General features: G+C 49.2%; 1 protein-coding gene across 1 annotated transcript in view; it reads left to right on the top strand.

Moving 5' to 3' along the window:
• Positions 1–19,460, top strand: part of PLXNA4 (plexin A4) — a 398,700-nt gene that overhangs the window by 59,742 nt on the left and 319,498 nt on the right. Inside the window, exons 2-3 of the mRNA XM_036427224.2 lie at positions 209–1,473; positions 18,217–18,399. Coding sequence (XP_036283117.1) covers positions 289–1,473; positions 18,217–18,399 — 1,368 coding nt within the window. The 5' untranslated portion in view covers positions 209–288. The remainder of the gene's footprint in view (positions 1–208; positions 1,474–18,216; positions 18,400–19,460) is intronic.

Here is a 19,460-nt window from a genome sequence, read left to right as displayed (position 1 = left end):
TAGCATCACTATTATTTTTACTATCATTGTTGCTGAAATGCCATTCTGTGGCTGTACTATAGCCATAGCAACCATGTCCTTTGGCCTCTAGCTTCTTCCAGTACAGTTCTCTATTTCTGCTTGAGCAGGATCCCCCTGGCAAGGTATGGGGTGAAACTGAGTTGCTGTCATTGTCATCCAGCATCACACTTTTTCTTTTTCTTCACAGGGACCCTCCATTCTTGAGTCCTGGCCCGTCCAGGAGGACGCTTCTGCAGTGCTACTGTGCCACGAGGACTCGCGTCTGAAATGAGAGCCATGCCCTGGAACTGGACTTGCCTGCTGTCCCATCTCCTGATGGTGGGGATGGGCTCCTCCACTCTGCTGCCCCGGCAGCCACCACCACCATCGCAGAAGCGGTCTTTTGTCACATTTCGCGGGGAGCCAGCGGAGGGCTTCAACCACCTGGTGGTGGACAGGAGGACAGGGCACATTTACCTGGGGGCCGTCAACCGGATCTACAAGCTCTCCAGTGACCTGAAGGTCTTGGTGACCCACCAGACAGGGCCGGACGAGGACAACCCCAATTGTTACCCACCCCGCATCGTCCAGACGTGCAATGAGCCGCTGACCACCACCAACAATGTCAACAAGATGCTCCTGATAGACTACAAGGAGAACAGGCTGATTGCGTGTGGGAGCCTGTATCAGGGCATCTGCAAGCTTCTGCGGCTGGAGGACCTCTTCAAGCTGGGGGAGCCCTTCCACAAGAAGGAGCACTACCTGTCGGGGGTCAACGAGAGCGGCTCTGTCTTCGGAGTGATCGTCTCCTACAGCAACCTGGACGACAAGCTCTTCATTGCCACGGCGGTAGACGGGAAGCCAGAGTATTTCCCCACCATCTCCAGCCGGAAGTTGACGAAGAACTCAGAGGCAGACGGCATGTTTGCGTATGTCTTCCACGATGAATTTGTGGCCTCAATGATTAAGATCCCTTCGGACACCTTCACTGTCATCCCCGACTTTGACATCTACTACGTCTATGGCTTCAGCAGCGGCAACTTTGTCTACTTTTTGACCCTTCAGCCTGAGATGGTGTCTCCCCCAGGCTCCACCACAAAGGAGCAGGTTTATACATCCAAGCTCGTGAGGCTCTGCAAAGAGGACACCGCCTTCAACTCCTACGTGGAGGTGCCCATTGGCTGTGAGCGCAGCGGCGTGGAGTACCGCTTGCTTCAGGCTGCCTACCTGTCCAAAGCTGGGGCCGTGCTCGCCCAGACCCTGGGAGTCCATCCGGAAGACGACCTCCTCTTCACTGTCTTCTCCAAGGGCCAGAAAAGGAAAATGAAATCCCTGGATGAGTCGGCCCTCTGCATCTTCATCTTGAAGCAGATCAATGACCGCATTAAGGAGCGGCTTCAGTCCTGCTACCGGGGCGAGGGCACACTGGACCTGGCCTGGCTCAAGGTGAAGGACATCCCCTGCAGCAGTGCGGTGAGTCAAGGGAGGGCCCGTGAGCTGGGATGATGAGGTGTGGAGGGAGGACCCTAGCCTATGGCCTTTGAGGGGTCTGAATCACCCATGCCATTTAGCAGATGGGACAGGTATATTCCATCTCTGCTTCTCACTGGACTCAGGTCCTCACCAGCTCAAACATGCTGTGACTATGCAACTGAGCTTATAAAAGTCAGAGCTGAAGTTAAGATATAGATTTCCTATCAGGGCACTTTTCTCTACTAATATTGGCTTACTGGTTGTTGGAGGGAGTGCTAGGGATAGGCGGGGATTATGTTACTTACATGTCACATGCACCAGTCATGGTTGAAGGCCAGTTATCATGTACTGTAGGACAAGGTGTGTGCCCACTTTCTTACCAACCACACCAGTAAATTACTTTCCTGGGAGGTGAGAATAAACCATTACTGGGAGCAATTGTGCCAGTCATTCTGCATTTGAAATAGATGAGGAATTTCAGGATAGCTATGGTCTCAGTCCCTGACACATCTTTAGAAAATGAACAATGAGAGCAGAGTAGGGTTGAGAGTCCAATGAACATACTCTAGAGGAAAAGCAGGACTTGCTGAGAAAACTGTTATTTGTTAAGCATCTTCAATGCCCACGGCTCCACAAAAGAGACTACAAAGACAGGGGGAAGCTCAGGAAGAGTTCCCAGTACTGGGAGGACTGGAGGAAGGGGGAAGGGAGAGTTGGTACAGGAGGCCGTCCCGGAGACCATACGTACCTCAGGGTGTTGCCTTGCTATGTGATACAGGAGTAACTGATGACACAGCCTCACCCACTTGTGACCCAAAACTTGTGACTTTCTGTGGCTCCACTTCTGTTCACCTTTCCAATGGTCCAATGTTTTTTTCTAAATCACTCTTCAACTGAGTTAGATGGCTCAGCTATTGACATCACCTATGCCCCATATCACCCTCCTTTCCATTTTTCTCTTTATGTTCCCATTAAAATGTTATGAACCTAGTTGGAGAAAATTTATCTTGTAATCTTAATGAGGAAAGGAAAGTTCACCAATCAGGTGGAAGTGTGCATTTGCATGCATGTAATTCTGATGTTTAGTCCAACCATAGTGGAATTCTATATTAGGAAATGCATTTGGGTTTATGTAAAAGTTAAGTTTCCCTTCATACCACTTGCCAAGCTGATCTCAGAGGGCACTGGCATCCACTCCACCCAGCATGCTTTTCTAGTCATTGGAATTTGGGGTAGGGTAAAGGAGAGGGAGGAGAAAGGAAGAACTCTGCAAAATTTGGTCTTTGGTGCCCTAACATTTAGGCTTAGACTGCTTTCTAGTGGTGAATTTTCCAGGTGCCTGAACTGAAGCTAAAAGATGCCATTCCTCTTTGGAGGTCCTGAAATTCAGGACACCCCTAGTGTCACAAAGGAAATAGGAGAGGTACTATGGGCCAAAGAAGGCAGCCACAATTGACAGTCATTGACAGGCCAGATAATCGAGGGGACCCTTCTGTATCTGCTGAGCCCTAGTAAGTGACATATCCTTTAGAGTCTCTGGTTTGGGTCAGTAGCTAACCCATTCAGGAGAGTCTATAAAACAGGCTTATGAATTTGGGGGGCCATGGACTGCTCCCAAATGAAGGCAATGAATGACAGTCCAGATGCTGGGCTGTGCATAAGTTTTTTACACACTCAAACATAGTTCCCGGGAGCTGCATTAAAATGTTGGCATGGACACAGTGCTTAGAGATCCTATAGTCTAAGCTTTCATTCCAAGGCCCAACCAAGTGAATGAATTATCCAAGGTCATACATCTTGCGGGAGAATGGCAGACCCTTGAGGATAATCCTCTTTCCTCTCTTAGCACTACATTTGCATATATCCATATGGACACATATGTACAAACATGTGTGTGCACACATACAATAAATACCTTCATGGGCATGCACACATATGTCCTCAGTTAGAAAATGGTACGTTTATGCTGTGTGCTTACTAAACTAGTTCTTTTGAGGTCAGAGGGGTTGGCTTTTTTTTTTTCCTGTAGACGTTCGTTTCTAAAGAACTTGCTTAAACTGTCATTTGGGAGTAAAGCCAGCTGCAGGGGTCAGCCTGGCTGCCCATGGGCAGGAGTGTGCCCCACCCTTGCTCCCTGCCACAATATAAAAAGTCAAGTTCATCATGGATGTCTGCAGAGCTGCAGGTCCCAATACTGCGTGGTGGCCTTAGAGAGAACAGAGGGAAACAGCTTTGCAAGACAGGCTAATGCCAGGACTGGAGTAATGGAGCCAGATAACAGGCTTTTGATTTTTCTTTGGCTTTAATGAGCCCTTTCAAGTTAGAGGCAAGTTCAGGGCTGAGAGCAGAAAGGAGGAGGCCAGAAACTGCGCACAGGGCTGGGCTGTCTCCCCAGCCAGTCTGAAAGGTCACGTCGGCTTTTAACGCGCAGTATCAGTTTCTTTTGATTCGCCCGATCCTCAGGTTACTCTGCTCTGGAGCTCTCAGCTGCAATTCATCTGGCCTCAGCTCAGACCACACATGCTTCACGTGCCACCAGCCAGGCCAGGCTCCCCAGCATCCCACTGAGGAACCCTTGTGGGCACACTGTTGCCAACACAGCCTTCCCTCCACCCATCCCCTTAGCTGTTAGGTCCCTCCTCTTTTCCCCTCCTGCTTGGAGGCAGGGATCAGGACTCTGGAGTTTCTTTGTCTTCCAGTCCAAGATTCCCTTGAGACTTGCAAAATGGAACCCATCTCAGATGGCCTCCTCCTGTGGCGGGTCAGCAATAGAAAAATGATCCAGGAGGTTGGCTTTTAGGACCTGTGTTTTGCAGGGTTGGGGTCTTCTATGGGTTTTATCATAGTCACAACTCAGAGCTTGCAAAGGGGGTGTGAGTAGTGGTTTGTTTCCTCCCTTTCCTCCCCCCCATAACCCCGTGCTCCTATTGTTAGCGTTCCCTAAGCTAGAATGTGTACCCTGGGATGTTCTTCAGGCTCTTCTGATTCCTCCCATTTCCTGGGAACCACACTCCTTTCCCTGAAATCATGCCTCCAAAACTCAGAGAAGGGAGCAGTGTAAGCCCTGGGCCCCCTCAGCCCCTCACTAGGTCTCCACTGCCCCTTGATTATGTTCAGGGATTATGGGTGGAGTTGGGAGAGAATACCTGTGTGACTTGGCTTGCCCTGCCATGGGGCATTCTTGGAGCTGTGTGGTGGGCCACAGCCAGGGGACCAGGTGGGGGAGAAGCCATGGACTGTGAGGCTGGAGCCTCATTCTGCAGGTGCCCAGAGAGTTCCCTGTTTTTATTGTAGGTGAATCAGCCCACCTCAGAGTTAAGGGCAGGGCCTCCTCGTGGGACTGTCACTTTGAATGTCAATGCCTGCTGCCAAAGCAAATCCCTGAGTGGGCCTTGGGAGTAGAGGCTGGGAAAGCATCCCCGGGTTTCTTGGTCCTGTAGGGGACCATTGGGATGAAGAGCCCATACATAGCCTGTAGCTTCTGTCAAGTGCAGGACCCTAAACAGGCCAAGTTGACAGCTCCCAGAGCTTTCTTGGGACCTCTGACATACCTGATCTGGAATTGGCAGCCAGGCTGGGCTAAGGTTATTGCTTACTACGTGGCTGGGCATCCCAGAGTCCCCCAGGCATGGCTATCGGTTCCTCTTCGACCTTTTTCCAGCCTTCTGGGATAACCTCACAGAAAACCAGCCTCAGACTCCAAATGGATGAATGAATGGATGAGGGGATGAAGCATTTATTAGGCCTTTGGCCATGTACTCATAGCTGGTGGATGCCAAGAATCATGAAATGATATTGGTGTCCAGGAGTCCAAGACTGAGATGCACCCAAGCATCTTATGGTTTATGTGATGGGAACAATGACTGTGGTCCTGGGAGTGAGTGATTGTCATGCAGTTGAGGCTGGATGATGCAGTAATCAGCTTCTTAATCTTTCCTTCAAGACTTGAACTTAAGAGTGACCTTCCAACCGAAAATGTAGGACTTTGGGGGCAGAAACTCTTATCCAGAATCTTTGCCTCCCACCTGCCAAGCCCCGTAAGTGGGAGCAGAGAGTGGCAGCCTGATAATCCCACTGCAGGGGTGTGCATGGTGCTTGATCTTTACAAAGGAGTTCATCACCTCCTTCATCCTCTCAGCAGTGCTCAGGATGGTAGAAAGGGAAACCTTCCTCTCCAGTTGAGGAAATGGAGCAACAGAGAAGTCACGTCCTTTGGTCTCAGTCATGTAATTGGTAGACTAGACCCTGCTGTCCATCCTAATTTTCAGCCGCTGCTTTTCCCACCGCTGTTTCTCTGTGGTGTGCTAGTGGCACCCAGAGTGGGACAGTTCACTGTCTGGGCATCGCAGGACATTTACAACCCTGGGCACTAGAGCATTAAGTGCCTATGGGCCTCCCCACACTGCAAGAACTAGAAGAGCCTCTCACCTTTCTAACGGTGGGAAACCACTGTGAGGCCGAGTGCCTGTTTGAGTTTGGAGGTTGCCTGTCAGCCCAGCCTGTCCCACCAGGTGCACAGAGGCACAGGGACTGAGCTCTTTATGCTGATCCCCAAGCTTCAGTTCATGCCTGACAGACAGTGAGGAAGTAGTGAAGGAGAAGAACTCCATTCATGGGTTCTCTGACTTTTAAATTTATTGTTTCTCAGGCACAGTGGCCCTGGGAGGGGACAAGGTCATTCTCCTGGACTCAGGCTGACCCCTGGCCCAGCCTGGACGGTCACTCAGGTTCGTCTGGTGCCTGGAATCCTGAAACCCTATGAGTGTGAGCATCCGGAATGGGCAGGCGGTCATCCCAGGCTCCGGGTGCTGGTCTCTGCCAGTCTGCTTGGGGTGTTTTCTTTCCCTGTCAGCAGGAAGGGCAGCTCTGAGTAGATGGGTGTATCCTGTTGTTTATGGCTCTGAGCAAGGTTTCTCTTTCTGCCCAGCGACAGGTCTGTTACAGACCAGGAACTTCCCCTCCTGCTGCCCCAGGCCTTTCTCTCTCCACTGCATCGGCCATAGGCATGTGCATGTGTGCGCGTGCACACACACATACTGTGGCACACTAAACATGCATGCCCTATTTCTTTTTTTCTTTTTTAAAATATATTTTATTGATTTTTTTACAGAGAGGAAGGGAGAGAGATAGAGAGTTAGAAACATCAATGAGAGAGAAACATCAATCAGCTGCCTTCTGCACAACCACCACTGGGGATGTGCCCGCAACCAAGGTACATGCCCTTGACCGGAATCGAACCTGGGACCTTTCAATCCGCAGGCTGATGCTCTATCCACTGAGCCAAACCAGTTTCAGCTATATGTAGCTTTTATTTTTATTTTTATTTTTTTATTTTTTGAGTTCCTTTCTGGGCCAACAGTTCTTTTTAGTCCCAATTTTAATGTCAAACAGTTCCTTATGTGTACATATCAGCCATGATATTTCAGATCTGGTTGGTGGATGCATGCCCTATTTCATGCTCAAGTCCCTATGAGAGCACACATCACCAAGCTCCTCTCACATCAGCCCAACTGCTTACTCCTCACAGCCCACTGACCCCTGTACTCCTGACTTCCAGTTTAGCATTTGGGGGGCTACCTTATCACAGCCTGACGCTTTAGAGCACATGTGTCAAACACAAGGCCTGCTGGCCAAATCCGTCCCGCCAGGCCTTGCAATGTGGCCTGCACCGCGCTGTCATCACTGCACTCCGCTGCGTTTCCATCACAATGACAGTTTATGACTGTTCAGTAAACCATTCGGCCTGCGATTTAGGCTGGATTTTAGATTTTGGCCCCTTCTCTGATTGAGTTCGACACCACTACTTTAGAGAATCAAGTCTTTCCCCTCTCCCCTGGATATGGCTTCTGCCATAGGTATCCAGGCAAAAAGACACCCACCTCCTGTTTGGCCATCAGGATTTGCGGTGAAAGTTACTGCCAGTCAAGTACGCATGGTGCTTTGGGGTACAGGATGGTGGCTGCACTCTGGGTGGTATCCTGGGCCAAATGAGAGGAAGGGGCTTGAGGTTGGTCTCCTTGGCTGGATGTGTCCTCCCATGATGCCACCCTGGAGCCCATCGGGTCATCCAGGAGAGTGTCAAGACCCAGGAATCCCATATGCAGAATGCTAGCACAGAGAACTGCCAAGAGACCTCAGTGTGGGGTTTACTGAGTGGCGGGTCAGGATGTGGGCCGTGCAGTGCTGTGTCCTAATGCCAAGATATGGGAGTGTGCACACTCCCTGACATGGGAGTGTGCACACCTACAACACACTCATGTGTGTACACACATTCTGTCTGTCTGGATACTGACTCAGTTTCTCATGGTGTCTGTCTTCCCTCTCCTTTCTGTCTGTCTGCTGTGTTTCACTGTCTCACTTGCACTCACACTGTGTACTCTCATCTTGTAGGCTCCCTCTAGCTCTCTCGGTCTGTAAGGTCTGTAATTTATTCTCCCTCACACCCCCACATCACACGCAGCAGCTAATACAGGAGATCTCTCTCCCACTTGCGCACATGTATGTGCAAACACCCCACACAATGTGTGATCTCTCCCCAAATTGGCAGTTGAGCCTCTCATTCAATCAGCAACAGTCTAGAATTGCATTTTCGGACCTTTCCTTCAATTCCAGCCATCTTCACAGGGTGGCATCTTGGCCTGGATCCTGGTCTGAGAGTTTGGACCTTGGGTCTGAGCCAGTCCCAGCCCTTGAGATGTCACTGAGCTGAGAGCAGCTTCCCCTTTGCTTTGAATTACACATCATTTTCAAGAAGGAGGTGATATAATAATATCCCCTTTAATAAAGTGCCAAGACTCCTATGGAAAGACAAATACATAGACATTCATAAATCGTAATAGACACCGAGCACCTTCTATCTGTAGGACACTCAAACAGCTTCATAACACCATCTGCATATTCCCCTTTGGTTATAATAGGCACGGGATGGGATAGAAAGGAACTTGCTAATATTGTTGTGATTTCGTACTTCTATCTTTTCTCCACTGGTAGCTGATTTAGAGATATTTGGTCTGTGCCTCACCCAGATGTCATGCTTAGCATCTCAAGCCTGGAATGTGCCCATTTGCCTCCCTTCCTATCGGGCACATGTGGTGGATGCCAAGCTGAGGCATTTGAAGGAGAGAACACATTTCAGGCCAGACTCTTCCTGCTGTTGCCTTTAGCATCCCCCTCGTTTTTGCAAGACGTGGGCTCAGGACACTTGCTTTTTTTCATTAACAAAGTTAGTGGAGAAGGGGAAAAGACAGTGTAGGGAATTTTCCCTTCGGACACTCAATTTACATTTCCCTCCCCTCCCCCCTCCCCCACCCCGTCCCCTAGTGGATGGGCCCCACAAGCCATCCACGCAAAAGAACAGCCACATCTTTCCCTGATCTGGGTGTCATTACTGTGTCTCTGTCAGTGTTCCAAAATATAATGGGATTTGTTCAGCTGATTTATCCCACATGCAGGCAGCATTATCCAGACTCACACACGGGCCTGAGGAGCAAGAGGGGAAGATGCTCGGCGACGAGAGTGGGGCTAATAAAATTTATTCGCACTAACAAGGGAATGACCTACCCCATAATTCAGCTTGGCCAGCAGGCCAGTACTTCCCAGCGCCTGCCAGAAAACACACAAACTCAATCATCGTGGCATGCCCCACTCCAATTATAGTGCTAGTGGCGGCCGCGGTTGTCTGCAGGAGGCTGGGAGGGGAGTGGGACCTTGGGACTGATGGGCTGTGTGGGATTTCTTTGCTCTTGACAACAGGCCACTGAGGACCATTGAAGCTCAGGCACCAAAGGAGAAGGGCAGCACCCAAATGGGATTTACTTGGTACTATTCCCAATGCCATCTCTGGTAGTGCCCGTGATCCAGGCTTGGCCACTGGACTAGTTCCAACATGGTGGCCATGTGCAGAACTGGGCTAGTGGAGTTGGGTCCTGATGCTTTTGCTTGGCCAGGCTACTGCACCAGTCATGGTGGCATGTTCTCTCTGGTCATCAGAGTGGGGAATTGGGCTCTAAGCAGCTGAGCTGATGAGGACCAGAAGGTCATTGGATCAACCCAGGATTCTGAGTTGGAGCTGCTTTGTGATTGCGCTCAGCAGCTCCTGTAGGGGTAGGTGGGGGTGGGGAGTTATCTCCTCAGCTCACTGTTGGTTACAGACAGGCCTGCAGAGAGTGTGCTTGGTGAATGCCCCTCCCCTGCATAAACAGCTCAACTATGGCATTAGTTTCCTGTTAGAAGGATAGGTTGTTATTGTGATGAGTGAAAGGCCATTAGGTATCTGTTGGGATTGGGCCACAAACAGTTTCAAAACACATAGAATTGCCAAAATGAGTATAAAAATAAGGGTTGCTTTTAGCAAATCACTTTCATTGTTCAATGGATAGTTAAATGCATTACTTCAATGGCTGTTTGCCCTCCCCAACCACCCCTCCTGACACACACACACACACACACACACACACACACACACACACTAAGCTCTTAAAGCACCATGACCTTCTGTATATAGGTATTGGCCATATTTGTGATGCTTAGAAACCAGGCACGTGGCTCTTGGGAACATTGGGGTAATTTGTTTGATTGTTTTCCGTCCCTGAGACACTTTTCATGAAGCCCCTCTAGGAGTGTGTGTCTAGGTCAGTGGTCGGCAAATTCAATAGTCAACAGAGCCAAATATCAAACAGTACAACGATTGAAATTTCTTTTGAGAGCCAAATTTTTTAAATTTAAACTTCTTCTAATGCCACTTCTTCAAAACAGACTCGACCAGGCTGTGGTATTTTGTGGAAGAGCCACACTCAAGAGGCCAAAGAACTGCACGTGGCTCATGAGCCGCAGTTTGCCGACCACAGGGCTAGGCTATTGTGGCTGTGCTTTTCTGGCTTCCCCTCTCTTTCTCTGTGCACATTTATTTTCCTACAATCTCATTGAAAAAGACGCGATGAGAACCCTCCTGAGATAATGTGTTAGTAATGAATTGTGGGAGACCTCATTCCTATGTTCCACATCAGTGGCTGTGCTCACAGCCAGGTGTAGGGCCAACCTCATGATCCCCTTGGCTCTCAGGAGAGTTCAACCTGTGGGGTCAGTGTGGGCTGTGGGCAGACCTTTGGGGAGGGTGGGGGCTCATAAAAGGGAAAGGAAGGTTTATGCAATAAAGACATTAGGGGACTGTATAGTTTGATTTTATTTTTTTTCTTTGCTACAGAAACTAGCACTCAAGCATATGGGACTGCTTTATGAAGTAAGAGGCTTTCTGATGAGAGCCTCCTCCCCAAGATGCTCCTGCCTCTCTGAGGCCTCTCTCTGCTGGCCTCTTTCCCTGGAGGGTCACCTGTGGGCATCAGGCCTCCTGCATTCATGAATACCTAGGGGTCAGCAGTCATGTTTGAGATGTGGCCCCAATAAGTGGGTGATCATTATCTGTCTGTTCTGCAGAGCTTACAACTGGAGTCTGTGCAGAGACATGAGCTACCACCACTGATCTGATCAGTATCTCTGTTTAGAGGGAAATCCCACTGAGTTCCCATTTCCAGCGGAGGTCTGCGATGGTCAGCTCCTGTGTGTGTGTGTGTGTGTAATGTAATTAATTAATAGGAAGTAATTGAGGACTGCTGAGCATGAAGAATCTAAAGACCTTCTCTTGTCCACGTCAGCAGGTGCCTTGTAGGTGCCTTGTGGGCTTCCTTCCTCTTTATTCTCCCAACTTGTATTTCTTTTCAAAGCTTCATCTCTCACTTTCCTTTGGGACAGAGAGTTCCAGGAAGGTCCAGGAAGGGAAGAAGGAAGGCCAGCTCTCACGATTGCCCCTGAGGGCATCCTCAGAAAAGGAGAGTTAGTTCCTTACAGAGGTCACGGAGTTCAAGCACTCCCCCTGGATGGCAGGGGAAGAAGTGGAAGTCTGAGTCTTCTGTGCAGTCTCTGATCCTGAGAATGGGTTCCCCTGATGCTGGTATAGGTTTCTTGGGGCCTCTTTCTTACAACCCAAGTGGAATCACCTTCATAAGATCAGTTTTTCTTTGTGGACTGGGAATTTGGGGTCTGATACTTATTGATAACTCCCGGGCAGGTAAGGGGGACATCATTTCACTCTCTAGGCCTCAATTTCCTCTTCTGCAAATGGGCTGTTGGGTTCTAAGATCCTGAGTCATTTTCCTTCTAGGAAATAACACCATGTGTGGGAGAGTGGCCATGCACTGTACTGGGCAGAGCGCTCAGAAGTGTGCCCAGGCAATGGGGGGTCATGCCCTCTGTATGCCCAGCACCAGGTCCGTTACTGATGTGTGTCTGATCATGGTCCAGGTCTGTCTCCCAGTCTAGGAAAAAGGAGAAACGGATGTAATTTTATCTCTGTATTTTTGGGTCCTCACCTACTGCTTGGTGCTTAGTAGATCTGTCCTAATTGTTTTTAAACAAATTAATGAGAGAGGATCAGTAAATAGTGTTGACTTCATTTAGTGCTTCAGTTACCCCTTATAGAAACAGGAGTTCCGATAGCATAATAGACCAAAAGTTTGATGGATAGACCTAACTGAAGCACTAGTGTGTAAGCTTGGGCCAATCTCTGGGGCCTTCTCCCCCTGTCTAATGGTCTGGCCTTCCAGCTTTGGGGGTGGCTAAGGGGTGTGCTCAGGACTCCTGTGCATGGGACTGGATGCTACTTTTGCCTTCAGGGAGGGCAGGATTGCTGTCTTGCTCCCCTATGGCAGGACTCCTCTCTGCTGGACCAGGAGCTGCCCATGAACAATGGGAGGACCAGGTCCAACTTTGAATTTTCTGTTCTGGGCTCAGAGACTGCTGCTGCTGGCCCAGAGCAGGCGGCAGCTGCCTCTCAGTTGGAGGAGTCACTGCATGATCTATACCTGCTGGCTTACCTTGTTGGTCTCCTGTGGATTAGTTTGGGATATTTGTAAATAGTGATGCCTGGGGTATGAGGGGCAGCCTGTGGTTGTGGAAGAGACTGTGTCCCAGAACTGAGCTAATTGGTCCACAGGGGGATGGACCTGGTGACCTCTAACTCATTAGCACTGCCTTTGGGCCACTGAGTTCTGGCCTACTTCTGACCTTTCCGTAATAGGGACTCACTATGGGTTTCTGCAAAGGTGGGACAACCAAGGTTGGGCCAAAACAGCTCCGCTTGGCAGGGGAGGGGCCATCAGGAACCAGCCCAGAGGCCATGCTAGCTGGGGTGAGACGTGATTTCAGGATCAGGTCTGCATGCTTCCTCTTCACCCTTGACCTTCAGGATGGAGTGGCATGGTGTCAGGGTGATGGTGGTTTTTATGCGTGAGTCAGGGGGGCATAGGGTTAGGAGATGATGCAGAAGGCTCCAGAGGAGATGTCCCTGTGGTCCTCCAGGTCTGCCCCCTTCTTCCACCCTTCCTGAAGAGTCTTTGCAGAGACCACCAGACACTTCTGGGGTTCTCAGGTGACTGCTTTGTAGCTCCGCCCTGGAGCATGGGTGACTACTGGAGAAAGGATGCTGACAGCATTTAAAATCCCCTTTCTGTGGAGATGATAGAGCTTTTCAGAGTGCCAGTCTCTGCAGAGTGGGAGCAATTTCCCTGTAATTGGTAAAGTAACCGTAACTGCTCTGTCATTTGTATGTGGCGACACGTAATTGCACAGTAACCTTTGCCGTTGTGTGCAAGGGAAGCACGGTGAGCTATTAGATTGTAATTCGGAGTGCCAGCTCTGGCTCCCCATGCCACCTTCACCCCTACCCCTCAAAGAGGCCCTGGGGGAAGCTGCCATGGGCATCTCCACATTCTGGTCCAGTGGGTCCTACTCTAGAGCAGGAATGCTTGTCCCCTGTCATTCTCTTCTTGGCATGGGTTTCATGACCTCAGCTAGGAAGAGACCTCCATGGTGAACCAGACCAGTGCTTCTCCAATGTTAGCGTGTAGCAGAATCACTTGGGAGGGTGATAAGATGAAGATCTCTGAGCCCCTCCCCAGTGTTTCTGATCCAGTAGGTCTCAGTGGGGCCCGAGAATTTTCATTTCTAATGAATAGTGCTAAATCTTCTGGATCTTAGATCTTTCTTCTGCTCTTCCCTTCAACCTCATTGATCTGATAGATCTTTGGGAAGTTCCACCTTTGCTATTTCATCTTGATATCATTAGCTCCTTTCATCTTAATAACACCTCTCTGAGGTAGATGTGATGAATTTCCCCAGTCACCAACTCACCAAGGTTGTCTGAATTGTCTATGACAAACATTATTAAGCGTGGACACTCCCATAGCCCTTATTAAATGCCAGACATTGTCCTCACAGCAGTATATACTGGTATTAATATCCCTATTCTACCCATGATAAACAGAGGCACAAAGAGCTTAAATAAGTTGCCCAAGTCACACAGCATTAAGTGGTAGAACTGGAATTCAAACCTAAGCATTTTGGTTCTAATTCCAAAGTGTTAGCCATTGTGAAAGTCAGGCTTTTATTTAGTCATCTATCATCCATTTATCCATTTAACACATATGTTTTGACCTACTATGAACTTGCAACTAAGCTAATGGTACAAAGATGCATAAAACATGGTCCCATCCTTGTGCGCATGGACCCTGGAATCCAGTGGGTCATCAGCCTTAATTTATGACCCATATATCCCATGAGGATATTTGTGGAAAGCGGATTTGGTATCCTCCTGATTGGGGTAGAGGGGCCCTGGAGGGTGTGACCCTACTACCCTGTTTCCCCGAAAATAAGACAGTGTTTTATATTAATTTTTTCTCCCAAAGTTGCGCTAGGTCTTATTTTCAGGGGATGTCTTATCTTTCCATGCGCTAGGTCTTATTTTCGGAGGATGTCTTATTTTCAGGGAAACACGGTATCTGTTCACAGGGTTGCCCAAGTAGGGACCACATATATTCCCATGAAACAGACCCTATTTCTTTCCTTTGTAAGAATCAAGTTGCTCTCTAATAAACAGTCATTATAACAGTGGCCACAGCACACTCATGGGTATTTGTGATGTGGTGGGAGGAACGGGTGCGATGTGAGCCTACAGGCGAGGCTAGGCTCCTTATTATAGCCAAGGTGAGTCCCTTCCTGGCTCCTCCAGCGGCTGCTCTAATCTTGCTGTTAATGGGGCCCAGGGGAGGGCTCAGCCAGGGCTGGAGCAGAGACTATCCTTGCTGCTTGCCCAGGGTGCTCAGGAATCCCGGCCAGCCCTCACCTGTGAAAGCTTTCTCCAATTAGCCTTCCCTTCTAGGGCCCACATGTCCTGGCCTCTGCTCCTTATACCTTGCTCTGTGGGCCCATGGGACCTCTGCCTTCTCCTCCCAGTGCTGTCATTTTCCTGCAGCTATAGCTCAGACCTGGTGGGTTGTGTCCATGGAGAGCCGTGCTCTAGTCAGGAGGCACGTGAGGGCCATTTCCAGCTGCCATGAGACCCCTGTTCTGGGCAGATTTCCATTGGAAAAAAAAAAAGAATGTGAAACACCAGCTTGCATTGATGACACTCTTTCCTGTTTATCAGGTGCCTTCACACCTGTTACTGCACCGAGACCTTGCAACGGTCCTGTCTTGCAATTTTATAGGCAAGGAAAATGAGAATCAGAGAACAGGAGGGGCCTGTGCCCAGCTGGTCAGTTGAGAAGCTGCTGAGCTGCTATGGAACCCGAGACCTATGTGCTTTCCACTACTTCAAGGCTAAAAACCCCTCCCCACTGCCACAGCTTTGAGCAAACAGTAAGACCACCTCATGCCACAGCTGGGAGACCTCAACAGCCATGCAGATCTGGGCTGTGCCTGTCAAAGGCCCCAATCACCTTTTTACCGCCTGGCACAGGGGAGCCTGGGGAGAAAGCCACCATTGTCCTTGGAATGCAGTCCCCACATTAGGCGTCCCAGCTGCAGTCTTTAGAACCTGGCCATGGCACCTGGAGGCAGGCAGTAGGGAGGGGATGACTGTCTACTGCAGGTGAGGAGACTGAGACCTGGATCCTCGTGGGCCTCAAAGGGAGGTGTTATGAACTGAAGACAGCACAGAGCCCTCAGGCTGACCGGCTGAGCTGACCTCACTTCCTTCTGATGAAAACATACCTCTCCCGGCCCCTTGTCATGCCGGTGCCACAGCAGCAGGAGTTCAAAGGTCCCTAACTTCCTGCCTCTGAGCAACCAATGATTCATTGGTGCAGGTGCTCAAATGCATACTGTCTTCTTGTAGGTGGTTGTTTATTTATTTGATTGTGTCCTGCCCGGCCAAAGGAAAGAATGGTTTTCAGGAACCAACCACTTAGAAATGTAATCCTGGGCCAATGAGGTACATGTTCGTGCCAGGGGTGGTGGGAGACTGTGAAACATGGGCTGCTTTGCTCCCTGACTCAGTTTCTCCCTGTGCAGAGCAAATAGTCATTCAGCCTCATCTATTTAGAAGATGGTCATGATGGGCAAGACACATTTGCTGATGGCAGAGGTCCCTGCAGCCCAGTTTAGGGTTGAGAAAGTTGGGAATGAGCCCTCTTTATGAACCAGGAGCACACAGGCCATTAGGGTTCCTAGCATGTACTCGGCTGCCCTTGCAATGCCAGGCAGGTCACTGAGATGATCCAACAGGGAGAGGACATTGTCTTCCCTTGGCCCAGGTTTTTCTTCCTCTTTTCTACCCATCCCTTTCACACTCCACCATTTTCTTGGTCCCCATTTTCTCATTTCAGGGAAGAACCATAAAGATCAGACTAGGCCTTGAAAACTTGCTCCTAACTTGTATTCCTATAATTATTGTTATTTTTTGGAGGGGGGAGGAAGTTGTGTTTGATCTGGGGGTATTGGACCAAGCCACGCAAGAGAGACACAGGTGGTCCAAGGCGTGGGGCAGATGCCTGCAATGCACAGAGCTTGCTGGGCCTGCCCAGGCTCGCCCTCCCCGGTCTGACTGCCCCCCACCACCATAAGAAGGGGAGATGGCAGAAAGAGGATTGAAATGCAGCACGTTGTCCTCCCTGAGATGAACAATGCCTGTCCCCCTTCTTCTGGGAGGGAGCTAAGGGCCCCACAGCCCTGCACAGCTCAGAGTTGGCCATGGTCACACAGCTCCTGGCAAGAGCCTGCCCACTGGTTCTCCAGATGCCTCTCCTTCGGCTGCACTGAGGCCTTTAAAACAGTGACACCTTGTATTTTATTTTATTCCTTTTTTCTGAAAAGTCCAAAGACGTTTACAGGCATGAGCTCTATAGGCTTTATGGAAGCCCATCAAAAAGCAGGGGTTGTTTCTCCCATATTTTATAGAGTGGAAAATAAAAGAACAGAATGTGGAAAAACTCTCCTAAGACCACACAGTTCTCCCAAGAAAGGGGAAAATCCAGCATCAGTTCCTAGCGCCCAGGACAGCTTATGCCAAGCCGAAGCGGCTTGGTGGGGCACTGGGGCTTTCTCACCAGCCGTAGTCAGTCCTCACCACGCTCTAGAAGGTCTGATCTCAGCTGGGACCCTGTGCTTGCGTGAGGACCCGGTGGCCTGGAATAAAACAGGAAGAATGCAGCTGAAACACTGTAAAGGAAACCAGCCCGAAGCCTTTTCCTGTTGGTTCCCTGAGTTCTGAGATTGCCCTGGAGTCAGGAGCAAGAGTTGGGTCAGTGTGTGCCATGGGATATCCACGGACTATTCTCTTTAAGGAATGCCAGTAGGTGTTCTGGTCTAACATGGTTTAGGGCAGTGGTTGGCAAACTCATTAGTCAACAGAGCTAAATATCAACAGTACAAGGATTGAAATTGCTTTTGAGAGCCACATTTTTTAAGCTTAAACTTCTTCTAATGCCACTTCTTCAAAATAGACTTGCCCAGGCCATGGTATTTTGTGGAAGAGTCACAATGAAGGGGCCAAAGAGCCATATGTGGCTCTCAAGCCGCTGTTTGCCGACCACTGGTTTAGGGAATAAAATGTTTGGGAAAGGATTAGATAATATTAAACATTTCTTCTTAAAAATACTTTATACCTTTTTCTACAGCTAATCATTGTGAATGCCTTACAATGGTGTTAGAATATACTCTTTCTCAAAATTATGTGCCCAAGGAACCCTTTTGTGATAGAACATCCTGGGGTTTGGGTTCCACCAAAGACACTTTGGGAAATGGTGGTGTAGGGATGACAGGGCCAGAGCTCTGAAAGAAGCAGGGGGTCTAAGATTGGGCAGGGTGAGGCTTTACAATGGCTTGTTGAGTTCATACACAAACTTTCCATTCCTTCCATTCCCCTCTCCTGAACCAACTGTCTGTACATGTCTCCATCATAGTCTTGCCATTCCTGTATTAATGTTTCTAATTCTCCATTCTACACTTGTAAGGCCTCATTTGTGGAGACCCTTTAACATCAGGTGTGTAGCAGCGGAGACCACATCCTCCTCATGCCTGAGCCCAGCTGTCTACAGCCCATGCTCATAGGTGCTGGCCCAGTGCTTTCTGATGTGATGGTGGCAAAAGGCAATCGAAGCTACTGAGATGGCACCTGGAGTGATTGCAGGGGGCCCTGGAGTGATCCCAGGAGAGACCATGGGAGTGTGGTGAAAAGAGGCTCTAAGAATTTGTGTGTGGGTTTTTTATTTTTATTGATTTTTACCATGGTACTAACACCTACTTATATAACTGTTGACATGTCATCTAATTTTTCTGGACTGAGTGTTCCATGTAAAAAATAGGGATTTATACCAATCTAAGGATTCTTCTAGCTCTATAGTTCCCTGACTCAGTACCTCTGCAAATCGCCCCAATGCTCCCTCCTAATTTTTCTCCTTTTAAATTTTTCAGCTCTTAACTATTGATGATAACTTCTGTGGCCTGGATATGAATGCGCCCCTGGGAGTATCCGAGATGATCCGTGGGATCCCTGTCTTCACAGAGGACAGGGACCGCATGACTTCTGTCATTGCCTATGTCTACAAGAACCACTCCTTGGCCTTCGTGGGCACCAAAAGTGGCAAGCTGAAAAAGGTAGGAACAAGGTGCACTCATTTCAGTTATTGCGAAGACAGTCTGTCCCTGCTGGGGAAGATGTTATCTATGCTCTTTTGCCACCGTGGCCTGGTGGGTGAGCGTTATGGAGATATGTTGCTATTGAGGTTATGAATGATCAGCTTGTCTCTTCTCTGCCTTTGTACTATGGTTGTTGTGGGAATCAATTATACTGGGGGAGGATGCATTCACCTCTTCCCACCCCAGTCTCACTGGCCATCCTAAATGGTGTGTGTGCTCGCTTTAACTTGGGTTTGCGCCTAAGACAAGAGCATAATAGGCCTGGTTGGTTGGGAAGGTGCACAGAGGTAAGGGAGGTGCCTGCTCCTCTTGCTTTAGCCCTTCTGGCTTATACATCCATCTGGAATCCATTCAGGGAAATGGAGGAAAGTGCAGTAACTATTGGAGTTGCTATTGGAGTTAAGAGCCAAATTGTGGGACAAGGAAATGTAGGATGTTGTGGTGCACAATGCAGTTGCTTAAGGTGGAGTAGAACGGTGTGATCTGGGGATACGAGCTTTCCTCCTCACTCTTCAGAGACCTGCTGGCTTCAGTAGCACTTCGTGATGCTGGCCCATCAGCATGGTTGGGCCACCTGAGCCCCTCATCCAGCTCTGCTCAGGCTTCTTACTCAGGGAGCTGGAGCTGGCTCCGTAGGGTGCCCTCCTTGCGTGGACTAAGAGGCTTTCTAAGACTATAGGAAGGGGGTCCTGTTTTGTGTTGGCTGATAAGCGTATTTCAGTCTTGTCCCAGGGAAAATATTGGTGGCGCCATGTGGAGCTCCTGCTGGTTTTATTTTATTTATTTATTCCATTGGGATTCGCTGGACATTGTGGGACTCAGACTGGTAAAGCCAGCACTACCTGATCTAAGGGAGCCTTGATCCCTCCCTTCTTGTTGCTGTGTTTCCGGCATTCGCTCAAGATGGTCAAGGGGAGATGTTCTCTGCACATCTAGAAGGCTGTGCCCACTCTTTCAGCCTACTGTGTTGCAGCCCTTTCCAGCAATTACTTTTTTCTTTAAATGGTACAGCTCTGTGG

This window comes from Pipistrellus kuhlii, unplaced genomic scaffold (assembly GCF_014108245.1).
Source record: "Pipistrellus kuhlii isolate mPipKuh1 unplaced genomic scaffold, mPipKuh1.p scaffold_m20_p_10, whole genome shotgun sequence".
NCBI classification, from domain to species: Eukaryota; Metazoa; Chordata; class Mammalia; order Chiroptera; family Vespertilionidae; genus Pipistrellus; species Pipistrellus kuhlii.
Note: the sequence above shows the minus strand (reverse complement) of the source record. Positions and strands in the feature narration are given on the sequence as shown.